This window comes from Polypterus senegalus, chromosome 16 (assembly GCF_016835505.1).
Source record: "Polypterus senegalus isolate Bchr_013 chromosome 16, ASM1683550v1, whole genome shotgun sequence".
NCBI lineage: Eukaryota > Metazoa > Chordata > Cladistia > Polypteriformes > Polypteridae > Polypterus > Polypterus senegalus.
In genome coordinates, this window is record NC_053169.1 from 14693051 (window position 1) to 14708515 (window position 15465).

Below are 15465 nucleotides of genomic sequence, written 5' to 3' on the forward strand. Positions count from 1 at the left end.
TAAATTGCCAAGAGATCGCTGAAGTGTCCAAGTATGAGAAGGATTAGGTTGAAGGGGAACTGCCGTATGGATGTAAAACGTGAACGATCCAGTGCGCGTGACCAGCTGACACACCTGCATTTCCGCACGTCACACTCCCACATGCACTGATAGTGCTGTATTTCATTCGCCAACGCCCGTTATATGCAAGCACATTTGAACAGAGACTTGCCTTAAAAAGACAGCATCCTTCCCCCGCCATTTTCCCCAAATGCAGAACTGGTTGTATGTCACTTATCTCTGTAGTTACCATCGCCAACGTCCGCTAGATGGCATCACAGTTCAACACAGACGCTCCTTACAAACAGAGCACTCCTCCCCACCATTTTTCCCAGTTCGGTTTCAGTGCTACTTTTTCTCACTGGCTTTCCGTATTTGTGGTGCTATTTGCTCCATTTCCAACTCACAGTATGATTTCAGTGTTGCTCTTTCTGACTGACTGGTGCTATTTGTTCGCTTTCCGACGTTTTGTAAATAACGTAAATTCATCTCACTGTGGTGCTTATTCCGTATGTAATACCATATAACATATTATAATTGTCCTGCTTTTCGCTAATATACCCATGCCACCGAAAAAAAGACATAGAATTGGAAGGTCCACTTCAGATGCCACAAGAAAGTCTATTTGAAGGGCATCTGAAACGCCACAGCAGACACCATCCAGAGTGGAGGAACTTACAACAAAATGTCAATCAGAAAAATGTTTCTTATATATATATTTCTGTGTTCTGTTTCTTTCATTTGGGAAATTCTTCTGTTATAGATTCCAGGGCAACGCTGGGTACTCCTGCTAGTTTATATATATATATATATATATATATATATATGTGTGTGTGTAAGTATCTTATATTTATAGTCTGATGTGTAGAGAGTGAAGAGAACAGGAGACGGACCTGTCCCTTGTGTTACTCCAGTGTTGCTCACATGTGTGTCAGAAACCCAGTCCTTAAATCTCACAAACTGTGGTCTGCTGGACAGATAGCCCAGGACACTATAGACTCTTTCACCGCTGAGCTTACCCCTAAACAGTGGAAGAACCAACTGCAGACAGGGAGCCAGTCCATCACAGAGCACCCTCACTCAGGTAGAGCTCATTCACAGTTAGCAACCAACCTAACATTCACAACGTTAGACTGTGAGAGGAGAACACAGACAGACATAGAGAAGACATTTAAAATACATGCAAACAGAGACAGGGCTGGGGCTTTGGAGCAGTAAGGACTCAACACAAACCACTACACTACACTAAAATCTATCTATCTATCTATCTATCTATCTATCTATCTATCTATCTATCTATTATATAGTGCCTTTCCTATCAATCTATCTATCTATCTATCTATCTATCTATCTATCTATTATATAGTGCCTTTCCTATCTATCTATCTATCTATCTATCTATCTATCTATCTATCTATTATATAGTGCCTTTCCTATCTATCTATCTATCTATCTATCTATCTATCTATCTATCTATCTATCTATCTATTATATAGGGCCTTTCCTATCTAAGTCTATAAATACAGATATACTGTTAATATGATATAAATACAGTATATATTGTGTCCATCTACATACTCAGTGGTCACTTTAGTTGAGCCACCTGTTCATTAATGTAAACCTCCGCTCCTCCAGACAGCCAATAATGTCGCTGCATTTCAATATATATGTAGTACCTGGTCATGTTCAGAAGGTTTTAGCTGTTGTTCAACTAAATATAAGAATGGCCATGATGCATGATTTAAGCCACTGTGACCATGTTATAAGTGTTGCTTCCATACAAGATAATAATAATAATAATTCTTTGCATTTATATAGTGCTTTTCTCACTACTCAAAGCACTCAGCAATTGTAGGTTAAGGGCCCAACAGAGCACTATATATATTGTATAATGGAAACAACTAATGTATTCTGAGTGGACTTTATTAGGTCCACCTGTCTAGTACCTGGTAAGGTCACCCTTTTCCTCTAGGACTGCCTTAATTCTTCAAGTCATGGATTGAAGAAGGTGCCATAAGCATTCTTTATGCCCTGTGGTCCATGCTACCTGCATACCTTCACCTAGTTACTGCAGATTTTTAAATCATACATTCATTCTGAAGACTCTTCATCCCACCCCATCCTTAAGACATTGGAATGCAATGAGATCTGGAGACTTTGCAGGTCATTAGAGTAAAGTGAAATCACTGTCACTTTTGTAAAACTAGCTTATACTACCTTAAACATTTGAAAAAGTGTAGATGGTGGTTATAAAGTGATGGACATGATCAACGACAATGTGTAGAGATGGTGTGACATGGAAGTGAAACTTCATTATCATTAACCAGCCTAATAGTCCTGCCTACATTGTTGACACAAGGCAGGGTAGATTCATGGACTCAGTTGAGACCTAATTCTGTCCCCACCACCTACATCTTTCAACAAAACAAGAATCAACACTCATCAGACCAGGAGGCATGTTTCTTAATTTCATTTATCCCCTGGCATCTTCGGTGCCCAACCCCCCATGGTGCCTTTGGCACCCAACTTCCAGTTGCGGCCAGAAAATTAGTAAAATCTGTAAATGTACAAAAGAAAATTTGTTATTTATTGGAGTCAAAATCACAAAATTCTATAAATATGTTAAAGAAAAATTAATTATTATTTATCGGAGTAAAAATTATGAAATGAGAATAAAATATTTACTCTCTTACCGATTGGAGTATTCCTGTTAAACTGATGTCCACTATGCTCTATCAGTATTTATAAGAGACTAAATAAACGATTCATTCGTTATAACTGACAAAAAATACGACTTTCTTGATATTCTAGTTTATAATTTAAAAACAGAATAAGAATCTGAAATCTAACATCACACTAAAGTTCGATAAATTCTGAAAAGAATGATACCAAACATATATATGTAGGTTTTAAAATAAGCCTAGTTTAAAGCGTGACAAAATATGTCACATAAAATTGTTGCGTCAAAGCTCCAGAACCCATTTATCATACTTTTAGTTGAGTGAAAACAATCAGGGGTTATAGCTGTCCTGAGCTGTGGAAAACCTTCTAATAAGTTGGAGGGCCATCCTGTTCAGAAGCTGGCCCTGAGTGAAGAAAGACATCCTGGGAGGCTATGGCTGAAATAGCTGATGGACTGGAGGAAGTGGAGCTTGTGAGGTCGGGACTGAAAAATATGTCAGATGTCTTCCAGGATGTTCTCCTCCATTCTAAAGAACTGGAAACTGGGTTTTTGATAGTGTCACACTCTTAACCTCTCTCCAGTGTTTCCCTTGCATCAATATCTGTGAGACACTTCCAGTGCTCATGTCTATAGGAAAATGTGAATAGTTGGAGTCTCATGGAGATCCCTGGTTAATAGAAATGACGGTAAATTGAAATGCAGTAAAACAAAACAGAAGAAACTGAAATAGATCATTCCATGTGGTCTCCAATTTGTTGCTCCTGCAGGCTAGTGTGGCTTTAGTAGATGTTAATCCAATAATGAAAGTGGACTTCCAGTCATCTCATTTCTTATTTAGGGGTTATCAGTGCTTTTCAGAGGACAGGATGAAGAAGAGAAGGTCTGATGGAAGATGTTAGCAGTTAGTGTATATATATATATATATATATATATATATATATATATATATATATATATATATATATATATATATATATATATATATATATATATATATATATATATATGATCTCCTCAGAAAATGGTCTGTGTGTGAACGTCAAATTCTGGTTGTCCTTCAGGTTAAATCTATATCTGTATATATATATATATATATATATATATATATATATATATATATATATATATATATATATATATATATATATATACTGCTCAAAAGAATTAAAGGAACACTTTTTAATCAGAGTATGAGTATATCAGTTTCAGCTGCTGTGGTGTTAATGAAATTAACAACAGATGCACTAGAGGGCAACAATGAGATGACCCCCAAAACAGGAATGGTTTAACAGGTGGAGGCCACTGACATTTTTCCCTCCTCATCTTTTCTGACTGTTTCTTCACTAGTTTTGCATTTGGCTACAGTCAGTGTCACTACTGGTAGCATGAGGCGATACCTGGACCCTACAGAGGTTGCACAGGTAGTCCAACTTCTCCAGGATGGCACATCAATACGTGTCATTGCCAGAAGGTTTGCTGTGTCTCCCTGCACAGTCTCAAGGGCATGGAGGAGATTCTAGGAGACAAGCAGTTACTCTAGGAGAGCTGGAGAGGGCCATAGAAGGTCCATAACCCATCAGCAGGACCAGTATCTGCTCCTTTGGGCAAGGAGGAACAGGATGAGCACTGCCAGAGCCCTACAAAATGACCTCCAGCAGGCCACTGGTGTGAATGTCTCTGACCAAACAACCAGAAAGACTTCATGAGGGTGACCCAAGGGCCCCATGTCCTCTAATGGGCCCTGAGCTCACTGCCCAGCAGCATGCAGCTCGATTGGCATAGAATACCAGAATTTACAGATGAGAGCAGGTTCACCCTGAGCACGTGACAGAAGTGAAAGGGTCTGGAGAAGCCATGGAGAACATTATGCTGCCTGTAACATCATTCAGCATGAGCAGTTTGGTGGTGGGTTAATGATTGTCTGGGGAGGCATATCCATGGAGGGTCACACAGACCGCTACAGGCTTGACAAAGGCACCCTTGGCTGCCATTAGGTATCAGGATGAAATCCTTGGACCCATTGTCAGACCCTATGCTGGTACAGTGGCTCCTGGTGCACGACAGTTCCTGGCCTCATGTGGTGAGAGTATGCAGGCAGTTCCTGGAGGATGAAGGAATTGATACCATTGACTGGCCACCACACTTTCCTGACCTAAATCCAATAGAACACCTCTGGGACATTATGTTTTGGTCCATCCAATGCCACCAGGTTGCACCTCAGACTGTCCAGGAGCTCAGTGATGCCCTGGTCCAGATCTGGGAGGAGATCCCCCACAACACCATCTGTCATCTCATTAGAAGCATGCACCAATGTTGTCAGGCATGTATACAAGAACACAGGGGCCATACAAAGTGCTGCGTGCAATTTTGAGTTGCTGCAATTCAATTTTGGCAAAATGGACTAGCCTGCCACATCATTTTTCACTCTGATTTTTGGGCGTCTTTGAATTCAGGGCTCTGTAGGTTGATCATTTTCATTTCCATCAAACGATGTGGCATCCTTTCGTTCCTAACACATTACCCAGTCTATATCAGTATAGATATCCAGGAGGATTTCTTTTCCCATTGAGATCTGATGTGTTTTCAAAGTGTTCCTTTAATTTTTTGAGCAGTTTATATATATATATATATATATATATATATATATATATATATATATATATATATATATATATATATATATATATATATATATATATATATATATATATATATATATATATACTGGCCGGGAGGCCCTGCTGTCACTTCGATTTGAAAAAAGTAAAAGTTTCTATTTATTACATGGCAATTCATTTATTATTTCAATTTTGTTTAAAAGCCAAACTACCATTATTAATGAATAACGGATTAAGAGCGCCTTATGATACATGACGTTTTTTGTTTTGCCATTAGGAACAAGAACGTATAAATCCCTCCATATCCTTACTCTGGTACAGGCGACTTATAGCTGGCTGTGTGAACAGCTCAGCTGTTTGAGGTAAACTCCAGTAACTTTAAATGATTGTCCTCGTGCTTTATTTATGGACCTTGGAATTGCAAGAAGTTCTGGAAACTAAAGTCGTTTGAATTCGAATTGGGAATCATAGGTTGTGTACGTGGAATGAAAACGCCCTCTCCTTGCCTGATTCCTGTTTGAATAGTAGCCTTGATCACGTGTGGATGACGTGACAGTGTTGCCTCAATTCTCACAAGCTTGATATATATGTTTTTTCCGAATTAAATTAGGATTTACTGTTTTAGGGTTTCCCTTAAGTTTTCAAATCATGTTCATGCGTTTAAATTTTATTATTAATCACCGAAACTGTAGCTTTTGGATATTTATTCTTCCTATATATATATATATAGAGAGAGAGAGAGAGAGAGAGAGAGAGAGAGACACTGTTCAGAAGGGGTGGGGATAAAAGGGGTGGGGTTTTGAATGTACCGAATAAAAGGAGTGGAGTTTTGAATGTACCGAATATGACCTCAGTGGTCCTCTGTCTTTGTCCATTCTAAGTAAACAGATGGAAGACATGTCCGCATTGGTGTCACATTTAAGTTTTTCCTTATCTGTGTCCAGCACAAACCCATAAAACGCTCCTGGTGCCCACACGTGTGACAGTAAGTATATATTTGTTTTTCTACAGTCGGTTCACAAACAGGAGCAAAGACTATTTAGTGTCACAAAATGGATCATAAGTTGATTGATTGTGCTGTTGATTGTGTTTTTGCGATTCATGCTTCGAATGACTACATCAAGACATATTTTCCGGTTCAACTACGACATATACACGTCGGTTCACGGGTTTACGATTCGCAGAGCCTTCTATTTGCGGGTTTGTCATCATACATTACATGGAAATCATTTTGCAACCTACTGAGGAAAACCGCAGATGACGTGCAGAGGCTAGAAAATGTAAAGAAAGCCAAAAACGTCTAGTAAGTCACAAACGCTTATGTGCGTAAGATATGTTTCGTTCGGTTATGTCAGTCACTGCGGTTGCTCGCCAGTAAGGCATAGCAAGAAAAAAAGAGCAGGAGATTCGTGAAGCCATCAGAGCAGCCACTCCAGCAGGGAAGGAGGATATGAATGTTTCTTTTCAAATTACCGATATGCATCGGTGTACAGTACAGACTTGAGTTTTGTAGTTTATTCTTATCTGAATACTGTAATCGTACCGCACATGTATTGCCGCTTTGTGTGTGTGTGTGTGTGTGTGATAGACTAACGTATTTGCGAATTTTCACAATCATCGGGGTTATGTGTCCCTAATCCCCGTGAGTCAGTGTGCTTATTCTTATTATTGTCTTTTACAGAACCCACTCAGGTTTGCTAAGTAAGCTTTAGTGCCGGGCTATTCACTTACAGTTTCAGTTGGGCCAGATTTTCAAACCAAGAGATTTAGCTCAGCCAGACATTTTGAGCAGCCGGTAATAACAAATTTAAAATCAGCACAAATGAATGCATTTAAAAATAAAAGTAATGTTTATTCCTTGTTTCCCTTTTACATTTGGTCACATCTGATGCAGGCACATCAAAACTGTATAATTAAAAAAACAACAAAAAAGGTATAAATGAACAGAATCTGAGGTAGTAGCAATACTTTTTTCCACTTTTGCAATAAAAATAATAAACGTTTTGCTCAACATTTGACCCAGGTACATCTCAAAGTGCATAAAATCATAAAAGTGCACAGCAATAACATGTGTTTCCCCTTTGAAATATGAGATCCTCTCCCAATTTAAATGGATGGTCATGCCAAACAAGGGATTTTTTCCCCATAGAACTTAAACTATTTAATTCCCACGATTTTAAACCCTCATATGACGGACGTGAAGTTTGAGTTCCACATCAAAGGCTTTCCCGTTGAAATTGTGCCCCCCAGCAGAAAAAAAAAAAAAATTCCCCGCGTAAATGTTTAAGAGCGACGCACCAGGTATGGCGTGAAAGTGGATTGAAACATTTATTTTAACGATTTGTCTTTAAAATATCTTGGTACATAATTATTAGTTGTCAAGTAATGGATTATTAATTATTACTATTATTCGTTTTTGTTACTAAATCTTATTTTCCATGTTTCTTTGTTGTTGAGCTCCGTTGAAGAATTTATTGATAACATTGCACGCACGCCAGAACGACTGAAGTAACAACCAACAAAGTGGCATTGTTGATACCATTTTAATAAAGTTTATTGTCTGCCGTCAGTCATAGCGCACCCCGGTAAAACAACAGTAACACACATACAACCTTTAAACGCAGACTTCATCACATCGCAGCGGGCAGGCGACTGCTCGCACCTGTTTACTGACGGACGGGCCGGCATTTTACATGAAATATGCGTTACATTAAAAGAGAAATGGCATGCAAGAATACGCACACACAAGGAAATCGGTGACAATCACACCTTAGTGTGCCGCGCCAAATCAGATAGGACAACTGAATTCCACGGGGCACAGATATCTTCATAACAGGGGGCCTTTATGATGAAGCTCACCCTTTAGTTCTGATGACCGGTTGCGTCGTATTCAGCATTATTCACATTATTCTGCCACAAGCGTAACCAGCCTCTCGTTAAAATTCACCATTTGGAATACACGGCCGGCCGGGAACAGCGCCCTGCGCTTTGAAATATTTTCCCGCGCGCGCCTCCACGTTCTGACGTCATTTTCGACGCGACTCCTTCGCGCCCAGCGCGGGATATAAACCCATAGACATACATTATATACAGGGTGGTCCAGATCTAATTATGCAGATCCAGATCGCCTGGATGACTTTGATTTATGCGGGGATGATTCCAGTTCGGCTCAAAGGCGATTCTTCATGTCGTCAGTTCGCACACTTCTCGATGGTCCGGGATTTTTTGGGTGATTTTCTATGTAATAAACTTAATAAGTTATAATGTAATGAAAAATTGCATAATTAGATCTGGACCACCCTATCGATAGACGCCACATTCACTGTGTTGCCCAGTCGACACGATACGTCAGCGCGTCCGCCCTTTTGCGAGTGGCAAAAGTGCCGTTTAAACTAATACAGGTAGGAAACCAGGTTTTCTGATGAAAAAACAATAACGTTTAAAACGGTATCGTTTACATACAACAGATGTTGGCGAATCGTTTACATGCAGTTATATATATATCCATTTATACACTAATAATGGCAATTATTTATTATTATTATTATTATTATTATTATTATTATTATTATTATTATTATTATTATTAAATATTTCCTCCCATATAAGTAACATTTCTCGGACTGCTTTCTTCAACCTCCGAAACATTTCTAGACTTCATCCAGTTCTTACACAACACAGTACTGAAGTAATGCCCGAGTCACCTCACGTATAGATTACTGTAATGCTATTCTATCTGTCATCCCACTAAAACGTATCCATCGCTTACAATTTATTCAAAATTCTGCTGCCAGGATAATAACCTGCTGTTCTAAATCCACTGAACATATTACACCTACTCTCTCTCAACTTCACTGGCTCCCTGTTAACTACAGAATACAATACACAGTACCGCTCTGAACATTGAAAGCTCTCCACGACCTCACTGATCTCCTCCAGACTGACACTCCTCTCCTCACTCAGATCCTCATCTGCAGCTCGACTTTCTCTACCACACATCAGACTCAGTGCTATGGGAGCTCGAGCGTCTCTCATTGTGCTCCTCAACTCGGGAATTCTCTTCCCTCTCATATCCGTCAGCTCGATTCACTAACATATTTTAAAACTGCCCTCAAAACTTATCTTTTCAAACTGGCATTTGTGAATTTTGCACTGTTACTGCCAGTTATCTTTGTTTGTTTGCTAATTATTGCTTTTGATTTATCATTCTCTTGTTTTAATTTTACTAATGTTGTTTAATTTTATTGTAAGGTGACCTTGAGTGCTAAGATTATAAAACGGGATTTTCTAATGGCCAAATATAACCAAAACAATTGTTCAGCCTTGCCTATGAAGTGTAATCCCCCGGGATCTGGTTTGGAGCGTACAGCGGTTTGTACAATCCCAAGCAGCTCATTATTCATTACTTCACTCCGCAGCAGTGCCACTCGCAATATGGCGGCGACATTCACGTACGATGCCGCTGGTCATGCGGCGTCTAGTAATTCTATGTCTATGTGTAAACCAGCCTGAGGGATATGCAAGGTGGCGCTCCCTGTACCGCCACATCTGTTAACAGCACATCCGCTTAACAATAAATTAATGTATTTTTGCATCACAACATAATCAGTTTAAAGTTTCAATGATTTCATTCACAATTGGCAAAGTAAGTAGAAATGATAATCGCCAAAGCTTATTTTTGATTGCATTTGAGACCATGTTAGTTGCAGTCTGGGGCATCACTCGGAGGTTGCTTCTGGGACACATGTGGCCCGCGGGCCGCTATTTGAATAGTTCTGCTTTAGTAAGTCATGTTCTTTAGCTTCCCTCGTGCATGTTGGCTGCTTTAAATACGTTAATTGTACTTAGTCCTACCTTTTCTAATAGAGTTTTTTGTTTTTCACTGTTTTTGCAGATATATAAGATCAGAACGGTCCATAATATTAATAAACTTCTGCCTCTCCATCATCTGCTCTAACATCCTAATTCTGGTTGGACAAACCCAGACTCACAATACGGTAAGATGTAAAAATTCTTCTCTTTCTTTTGCTTCTGGAAGCGTTTTTGGTGTTTGCGAGTGAAATCAAAGCTGCTGGCAGAGTTGTGAAAGATTTGTCAACATGGTGGACCGGTAGACGGGAGCCATTGCCACCTTTTACTTTTTATTTATGTACCTCTATTTGTTTTTTTCTCTCCCATAAGTCTTTCTGTTAAAAGTCCGTTGTCATGGTTCAGCCATCCATTGAGTTAATTGCCATTCTTTCTTTCTTTTGTTTTTTCCATTTTCATTTTCTGGAAGAGTGTAATGAAAAAAAGAACAAAGAAAGGGCCGATCTACGTAATGATTGCAACTTTTATTCAGTGCTTTATGTCTTATCCATTGCTCTGTTGCTCTTATATTTGGATAAATGGATTAAGCGACCACTTTCAATTTCAGAAGGGCTTCGAGAGTCTGTTAAATATTAAAAAGGAGTAGCTTGATTTTATTTTTTATTTTAATTTTTTCCCCTAAATGTGCGTAAGAGGCATTATATGCTGTAATCCACTGCTTGTGGAATCGGGTTTTGGGGGATTTTTTTTTCCTCCCCCTATTTGCTTCTTTGTAAATGAAGTGATTAAATGTGCTGTGTGGATGAGTCACGGTGATGTGACAGTTATATTATAAAAGACTGCACTGAGTTGCTTTGTCAAAGGAAATCGCCGGTCATTGGAACTAATTCTTGTCATATTAGGTTTTTGAATGTTTCTCTCTTTGCCTCTGCGAGTGTGCTAGACTGGAACTGCTCCATTAACTGCCAGTTTAATCCCTCGGCAAGTACCTTGATCATAAATAAATGTGACCCTTCTTGCCTTATGGGGATTCAGGGGGTCCACTTGGACCGTCCATTCATTTAAGAGCCATTAAAGCAACAAAAGGGATTACGCAAGTGCACAACGCTTTCGTTCTGTCGTCCATGATATCTTTACGTTGGATAGCCTCGTCATTTTTATTAATATCTCACATAACAGAACATTATGTACACCAACACCAACAGAAAGTGCTGTGCTCTCCGCATTTATTTTTCTTTTCTTTCTTGTGGATTGTGGGAAGTGTTTGTGCAGCTTGTTCTCATTCTGTTGTGGCCTGATAAAGTATTGCTTTTTGTTAATTATTTATTATTAAACTTACTCTGACTTGGTATGAACAGAGTAATGTAATAGGAAAGCGTTTGGTATGAATATTATCGATAGCTGCCCTATGCATACAACTTTCATGGACTTCTTTGCCAAGGCTAAAAATAAATGATGGATGTCTAGCAGTGGCGTACAGTGACACAACTTTGAATTGAAGGTCAAAAGCAAGAATTTTCTCTCCTCATCTACCTTTTATTTTGTTGGGTTTTTTTTTTGCCCTGAATCTCTTGAGTATTTTCCCCAGTCCTGTCCTCTCACGTATTTGTTTGATTAAGTGTGTTTTAATGCACACATTGTACAGCATGCACTTTATCGACAGCACGCCTCTTGGGAGTTTTCGTCTATGTGAAATGTAGGCCTGTCCCGTTACGGGGTATGTGCCATGTGAGTCCTTATCACTTTAAAGCATCGGCCATGTCTGTCTGTTTTGTAGGCAGATGGATAGAAAGCAGTGAACTGAATGGTGTAACGTGGATCTCCTTCCAGTGTTTCATCACCTTGAGTGAGAAATTGAATGGCTACTATCCCAGCTGTACATGAGAGGCGTTCATTATTGGGGCCTCCCAGCTGAATAAGGAACCATCCATCCTAGCAAAGACTTGGGAAGCTCTCTGCAATAGATAAGGAAGGCACTATATGTTAGATTGTACACTATGGCTTAACCATCACAACATCTTCAGGTCAAATTTGTGTTAGATAGATAGACATGAATGGAATGGTGTAAAATAGATCTCCTTCCAGTGTTTCATCGTCTCGAGTCTCGCTACCATCCCAGCTGGGACACCATATCAGTCCATGGGAGACATTCATTATTAGGGCCTACCAGCTGGATAAGGAGCCATCCATCCTAGAATAGATTTGGGAAGCTCTCTGCAATAGATAAGGAAGGCACTATATGTTAGATTACACACTATGGCTTAACCATCACAACGTCTTCGGGTCAAATATCAGATAGATAGATGTGAAAGGCACGGTGTAAAACAAATCTTATTCCATCCTTTTCAGTGTTTTATTATCACAACCAAGAATAAAACAGCCACCATCCCAGCTGGGACACCCATCAATCTATGGGAGACCTTGATTATTAGGGCCTACCAGCTGGATAAGGAACCATCCATCCTAGAAAAGATTTGAAAAGCACTGTGTGTTAGATAGAAAAGAGAGGTACTGTATGTTAGATTGTACACTATGCCTTAACCATCACTAAGTCATTGGGTCAAATTTGTGTTAGATGGACAGATGTGAATGCTACTGTGTAGATCTCCTTCCATCCTTCTGGTGTTTTATCATCCCAACTGGGGAAAAAGAATGGCCGCCATCCCAGTTGTAATGTCATTCATTATGAGGAGGTCCCAACTGGGTAAGGAACCATCCATCCTAGAACTGATTCGGAAGGCACTATATAATAGGTAGGTTCCAAGGGGAAGTTGTAGTGTAAACACAGGTTCTCAAGCGAAAATCAGTCTGATCTACCAAAATATGTACTGAAAAGTAACAAACAATACAAAATGATTAATGATGGATAGTATGGGGCTTGTTAGTAGTACTAAACTATACTAACACATATTTCTCAGTTGAAAAGATGACATGTAAGATGTTATATTGGCATGTGAATAAACAAACCTCCCAAAATGCAATTGAAAATCCATTACAGTCAATAATGGGTCAAACCTGACCCTAAAGACATAGCAAGGTAGACATTTTGTTGAAGCTATGCTAATTATGGGATGTTTAACTTTTTCCCCCATTGATTTGGGCAACTGTAGGAAATATTACAAGCTTTAAACCTGAGCGGATTAAATTGTTGGTGCTTTTACTGATTTCAAACACAAACTGGACCAGAAGGGTTAATCTATGGCCCCCATGGACTGATGGGTGATCTATCTACTTATTAGATCCTTTCACGGCCTGTCTGTATATCTGTTGTTAGTGCCTCTCATGTCTGTCTGTCTGTTGTTTGTCTAATCTATCATATAGTGCCTATCTATCTATCTATCTATCTATCTATCTATCTATCTATCTATCTATCTATCTATCTATCTATCTATCTATCTATCTATCTATCTATCTATCTATCTATCTATCTATCTATCTATTGTATATAGTGCTTTTCCTATCTATCTGTCTGTCTATGCAGTATAGTATGTGTTTGTGATTCTCCTACCTGTTGAATTGTCAGTAAAATTGCGAAGCTGACCCGATACCGTGCAGTGGTTGAAGATGCCCTGCTGTTTGCCACGTCTCCACTGAACCTCCCACAGTAGACTGCTATCGAAGGTCTAGGAGGTGAAGGGCATCTAGTTAGTGTGCGTCCTCAGAATTATAAAGGCTTCCCCAGGGTTGTTGGTTGTGTTTTGTGTTTTTCCCCATGAAATGCTGTCAAATGATCTCCTTCTTCTTCTTCTTCTTTTCCTGTCTTCTGTTGTCAACTGGTCTGATCTCAGTTCTTCCTAACTGGAGTTTACGTTGCCACGAGCACCGATGTGTGTGTTTCTGCTCTAAGGTTTAATACTTTGCTGTTCTATTCTTCTTGATGAGCGCCCTACACTGAGCTGGATTGAATTTAAAGGACCTGCTTTCATGTATTTAGGACGAGAGATGAATGGATGGCTGGATTTGAGTGCAGTGCTGATTAATTTAGGTAGTAAAACAAGCAGCCCAGTATCCGAGTACATGCTGTGTGATCAGTTCTCCCCATGAACATGGAGTACTTCATTACAGAGGAGTTGTTTAATTCACAAGAGTCGTGTTGCCACTGAAGATGAATACAAAAGGCCAGAAGTGCTGCTGCATTAAGTGTCTGGGTGTGTTAGGGAAGCCTGTTGATAAATGGTACAAGTTGATTTCCACAGCTCTACTCTACTGTTCCTGATTTAATCAAATCTGGGAAAAAAACAAAAGCCTGACATACTTTGTTCAGTTGAAATTGGTGTCATTCCTGGTGTGGGGTCGGACTGGAGTGAAGTCCAAAGATATTTTGTAAGCTGAAGGGTGTGGGGTGGGCATCTCACAGAACTGAGCTGCATTCCCTCTATCCTGTGTTTTTTGTTTGTGACGGTGTAACAATCCCCCTAAACTCAAAGTGAGAGATGCTACACTGTCAATTGGATCTTAAATTAAATTCATTTTGTGACAGTTGGACCTGCTTGTTCTTCAGTTCTCCTCCCAAAGCTTGCGACAGAAAACAGATGAAAATCAACTTTGGTATAACATCCAAGAGAAAAAATATACAGATACTGTATATTTTATCCAAACATTCAAATTAGTTTGCCCCTTCAATCAGTTTCCCACCTCAGGTGTCACCCTAACTGAGTATTTTTCTCACACCTTAATCCCATATTAGGCAGAGCGGTGGCTCTGAGGCTGGGGGTCAGAAGGTTGTCAGTTCGAATCCCGTAAACACCAGGAGTGACTCTAATCTTTTGGGTTCTTGAACTTGGCTGCTCCGTCCTGAGTACGATGTTAACCTGCATCCAGCTGAGCAAGCAGGTCCTCGAACTTACAGGGAAAACTTGGGGGTTGTTGGCAGGATTGGCACCGTAAAAAAAAAATCACACTGTTCCAGTGTGGTGCTAGGGTGTCACCCACTGCACTCGGGGTCCCAATCCAGGTGGTTTGCAGTGTGGTGGGTGAGACAATGTGCTATCAGCCCATGCTTCCAACCTCCTCTTCCTCCTCTATAAACACACTCAGTCCCACTACATATATATATATATATATATATATATATATATATATATATATATATATATATATATATATATATATATATATATATATATATATATATATATATATAGTCCCACTATAAATACCCTGAATACCGAGAGGACTGATTGTGAGCTCATTTATGTTCAGTAGAATGCCTAGAGGGGGCTGGGTGGTCTCGTGGCCAAGGAACCCCTGCAGATTTTAGTTTTTTTCTCCAGCCGTCTGGAGTTTCTTTTTTGGTTTTTCTGTCCTCCCTGGCCA

General features: G+C 39.5%; 1 protein-coding gene across 1 annotated transcript in view; it reads left to right on the forward strand.

The window, feature by feature from the left end:
• adgrb3 (adhesion G protein-coupled receptor B3) overlaps positions 1-15465 on the forward strand; it is an 868080-nt gene that overhangs the window by 633879 nt on the left and 218736 nt on the right. The window contains exon 19 of the mRNA XM_039737721.1: positions 10235-10337. Within this exon, the coding sequence (XP_039593655.1) occupies positions 10235-10337 (103 nt within the window). The remainder of the gene's footprint in view (positions 1-10234; positions 10338-15465) is intronic.